Genomic DNA, 4,909 nt, shown 5'->3' on the forward strand with positions numbered 1-4,909 from the left:
GCCCTGGGTGACCCCAGGAGCTAGAAAAGGACTCTCTCAAGGTGAGGGAGTTTCTTTTTATCATAGATTGTTGAGTGTTTCAATTACAAAGGGATGCTGAATTTTGTCAGATGCTTTTTCTGCATCAATTGAGATAAGCATGTGGTTTTTGTCCTTTATTCTACTGAAATGGTATATTACACTAATTGATTTTTGGATATTAAAAAAACCTTTCACACCTGTGATAAATATCACTTGTTTATGATTTATAATCTTTTCCATATGTTGCTAAATTTAGTTTGTGTATTAATCCATTCTCACATTGCTATAAAGAAATACCTGAGAATGGGTAATTTATAAAGAAAAGAGGTTTAATTGACTCACAGTTTTGCAGACTGTACCAGAAGCATAGTGGCTTCTGGGGAGGCCTCAGGAAACTTTCCATCATGGTGAAAGGTGAAGAGGAAGCAGGCACGTTTTAAAAGGCAAGAACAAGAGAAAGAAAGAGATGGGGGAGGTGATACACTTTTAAATGACCAGATCTCATGATAACTCATTCTCACCACAACATCACCAAGGGGGATGATGTTAAACCATGAGAAACAACCCCCACTATACAATCACCTTCCATCAGGCTCCTGCATCACTGGGGAATACAATTTGACATGAGATTTGGGTGGGGAAACAGATACAAACCATATCAGTCTGCTAGTGTTTTGTTGAGGATTTTGCAACTACATTCATAAAAGATGTGATTTACATTTTTTTGTGATGCATTTTGTATTGGTATAAGGCAAATATTAGCACTATAGAATGGGTGAGAAGTGTTACCTCTTTTGTTGTTTGAAAGAGTTTGTGAAGAATTCTTAAATAATTGGTAGAATCCAACAACGAAGCCGTCTGGATCAAGGCTTCTCTTTGTGGGAAGTTTTTTGTTTTTTTCATTACTAATTCAATCTCTTTACTTGCTATAGTTTGATCAGTTTTTAAAAATTTCTTCTTTAGATATTTTTGGTAATTCGTATTTTTCTCAGAATTTACCTATTTAATCTAGATTATCTAATCTGACGGTTTACAATTGTTCATAGTATCTTTTTTTACAATCTTTTTTTTCTTTTAAATTTCTGTAAGGTATATTTTTCATTCCTGATTTTGATAATTTGAATTTTTTTTCCTTTTTCAGTCAAACTAGTTAAAAGTTTGTTAATTTTGTCGCTCTTTTCAAAGAAACAACTTTCAGTTTGTTGTTTTTTATTGTTTTTCTAATTTCTGTTTAATTAATTTCCATTCCAATCTCTACTCCTTCTTTTCTTCTACTTGCACTAAGTATAGTTTGCTGTTCTTTTTCCAGTCTCTTAAAGTAGAATGTTAGTATATTGACTTGAAATTTTTCTTCTTTTTGAACATAGACATTTACAGCTAAAAATTTCCCTCTTAGCACTGTTTAAACTGCATCACATAACTTTTGTCATGTTGTATATTAACTTGTATTCCTCTCAAATTATTTTCTAATTTCTCTTGGAGTTTCTTCTTTTACCTATTGGTTATTTATGAGTGTGTTGATTAATTTCCACATATCTGTGAATTCTCAAGTTTTTTTGTGCTGTTAATTTCTAAAGTCATTCAATTGTTTTCAGAGAACATATTTGTATATTTTCAACCATTTTAAATTTATTAGGGCTTGTTTGGGGGCCTAACATATAGTCTATTCTGGAGAATATTCCATGTGCACTTGAGACGAACAACATTTTCCTGTTGTTGGGTGGAGTGTCCTATAGATGTCTTTTAGGTCTAGTTGGTTTACAGTATTTCCAAATATGTTATTTTCTTATTGATCTTCTGCCTGGTTGTTCTATTCATTATTGAAAGTGGGCATTGAAGTCTCCAACTACCATTCTTTAACTGCCTATTTCTTTTTTCAATTCTGTCTGTTTTTGCTTCATGCATTTTGGTGCTCTGTTGTTAGTTGCATGTATGTTTATAATTCTTTTATCTTCCTGATGTATTGAACTCCTTACATTATAAAATGTCTCTCATCTCACAGCTGTGGGTGTAGAAAAAATGAGACTCCCTTTATCTATAGTAACAATTCTTTTTGTTGTTTAAAAATCTATTTTGTCAGATATTAGAATCAACCTTCCAGCCTTATTTGGTTGTTGGTTGAATTTTTTGACATCCTTTCATTTTCGACCTATTTGTATCTTTGAATAAAAAAGTTTCTCTTGTAGACAGCATATAGTTGGATCTTGCTTTTTTGTCTACCCTGATAATCTCAGACTTTGCCTTGCATTATTTAAGCAGTCACATTTAATGTTATTATTGATATAGTTGGGCCCACAGAAGTTGGGAGACAGTAAACAATGGAAGTTTCTCTGGTAATGAGCACAGATGATTTACGATTAGAATAGCCTCCCCAAATGTCTTGCTAACAGATAAGACCAGGAGAGTCAGATCATTACACTAAAATGACTAAGGTTGAATTTCCAAACAGCCTGGTCAGGTGAAGTTTTTATTGAGATTATATGATGAGCTTTCTGAGCACTATGAGTTCACACTCTCTGTGGAACTTCACTCATATGTGTAGCTGTCCTTGCAGTTTGAAATTCTGAAATGACCCAAGTTCAAACTTAGAAAGGAATCCCAAGTCTTAGGAAACCAGACCTTGACGTGTACCAAGGAAACTGTCAAAATCTCTTGCAGTTTCAGGTATCACTACGAGAGGCTTCGGAAAGAAGAAGTTTCATTCTTTAGGAGGGACTTGGTCTTCTAAACTCCTGATTACTGAACATATGCAATACTCACTTTGGTTAGATGAGATAAAATAGAAGTGTTGACTGATATTTGGAAAGAGTAAAAGAGAAAGAAGAAATAAAAGAGAAAGGAGAGGAAATGTGAATAAGAAACTATATGTACACTTTGAATTTTAAACTCCACACATCACAGATTCTTTTTATCTCCATAACATCCCTGCCCTCTTGGTGTATTTGTCTTTGCTCCTCTTACAAAGACAAGGGTTGGTAGAGGAATTCTGAACTCTCAGGGTTGTAATGCAAAAAGTGTTTCACCCTACCATTTAGTAGGCTATGAACAAATGTAACCTGAAGTCAGGTATGTTGTTTTATTCAATGACATATTTGCAGTACTCAAAACATTTCTAGGCATATGGTAAGTACTACAAAAATTCATTGAATGAATCAATGAGCCATATCTTCTTTCTCCAGGTAACCACAATAGGAGGACAAGACTATGAACTAGCACCCCTTGTAAGGTAAGGAATAATTGAAATATGGGATGGTAAGAAGTAACCTAATGCATTTTTCTAAGGCACCAGGGAAACGAGTTCAATGGTATGCCTTTCCTCCACTTTTTCTCATAGACTTTGGTGAAAAGTGAGGATCTCCTGGGTTCAAGCCATGGTCTTTTCACTTACTAGCTTTGTGACTCTGAGCTCTCTGGACTTCAGTTTCTTCTGTAACAAAATTGTGAAAATAGTACTCTTGTAAAAATCAGGTAAAATAATGTTTATGAATATATGTTGTAAGCTAAAAACTATCATGTAGTGCTAACATGATATTATCACAAACGTAGTGCTTCTATCTCTACTGTTTAAATAAAAGAGCTGATAAAACAAACTCCTTTTACAAGGATCTAAATATCTATTTTTGCTGTACTTAAACACACACACAAACACATACACACCATTCATATCTCTGAAAACATTAAATTAAATTTCTTTCCATATGGCTCACAACATCTGGTGATTAACAGTTAAATAAAAATAATGGGCTTTGCAGACGCTGCCGCCGAGGAAATTCTTGTAGTACTAGCCATGGTCAACCCTACCGTGTTCTTCGACATTGCCGTCGACGGCGAGCCCTTGGGCCGCGTCTCCTTCGAGCTGTTTGCAGACAAGGTTCCAAAGACAGCAGAAAATTTTCGTGCTCTGAGCACTGGAGAGAAAGGATTTGGTTATAAGGGTTCCTGCTTTCACAGAATTATTCCAGGGTTTATGTGTCAGGGTGGTGACTTCACACGCCATAATGGCACTGGTGGCAAGTCCATCTATGGGGAGAAATTTGAAGATGAGAACTTCATCCTAAAGCATACAGGTCCTGGCATCTTGTCCATGGCAAATGCTGGACCCAACACAAATGGTTCCCAGTTTTTCATCTGCACTGCCAAGACTGAGTGGTTGGATGGCAAGCATGTGGTCTTTGGCAAAGTGAAAGAAGGCATGAATATTGTGGAGGCCATGGAGCGCTTTGGGTCCAGGAATGGCAAGACCAGCAAGAAGATCACCATTGCTGACTGTGGACAACTCGAATAAGTTTGACTTGTGTTTTATCTTAACCACCAGACCATTCCTTCTGTAGCTCAGGAGAGCACCCCTCCACCCCATTTGCTCGCAGTATCCTAGAATCTTTGTGCTCTTGCTGCAGTTCCCTTTGGGTTCCATGTTTTCCTTGTTCTCTCCCATGCCTAGCTGGATTGCAGAGTTAAGTTTATGATTATGAAATAAAAACTAAATAACAATTGTCAAAAAAAAAAATAATAATGAGACCTTCCATTTTTATTAGTCACATAGTCACCCATTGGAAACAGTAGCTTTTTGAAAAAGATAAATGTTTTCTAATTCCTTTAAGTTCCAAGTTTGCCTGGCTGACCTGACTTTGAACTATGCTCCCATGTAGACAAGCGAAATTTATTTAGCTTGCTATAAAAGAGCTAAACTTGCATCCTTCCCTCTGTGTTTGCTGTAAATCAGAGGCTGTCTGCTTTGTGTTTACTTCTTTTTGTTTCTTTATTTCTTTTATATTTATAATACTAAGTATTCTAATTGTATGTGTGTGTGTGTGTGTTATGTATGACAAGCTTGTTCTATAGTGCATGTGCTAATGACTTTCTTAGCCATGGGGCATTTTATTGCAGT

General features: G+C 35.7%; 1 protein-coding gene across 1 annotated transcript; it reads left to right on the plus strand.

The window, feature by feature from the left end:
- The first annotated feature begins 3,733 nt into the window (after window positions 1–3,733).
- Window positions 3,734–4,306, plus strand: LOC104672481 (peptidyl-prolyl cis-trans isomerase A). Its single transcript, XM_010376281.2, has one exon. The coding sequence runs from the start codon at window positions 3,761–3,763 to the stop codon at window positions 4,304–4,306; it is 546 nt and encodes a 181-aa protein (XP_010374583.2). The 5' UTR covers window positions 3,734–3,760.
- The last annotated feature ends 603 nt before the right edge of the window (window positions 4,307–4,909 follow it).

Source organism: Rhinopithecus roxellana, chromosome 2 (assembly GCF_007565055.1).
Source record: "Rhinopithecus roxellana isolate Shanxi Qingling chromosome 2, ASM756505v1, whole genome shotgun sequence".
Classification (NCBI taxonomy): domain Eukaryota; kingdom Metazoa; phylum Chordata; class Mammalia; order Primates; family Cercopithecidae; genus Rhinopithecus; species Rhinopithecus roxellana.

What these genes read in the sequence shown, in the direction of transcription:
- LOC104672481 (XM_010376281.2), top strand. Translation starts at nt 3,761, where the DNA reads ATGGGCTTTGCAGACGCTGCCGCCGAGGAAATTCTTGTAGTACTAGCC.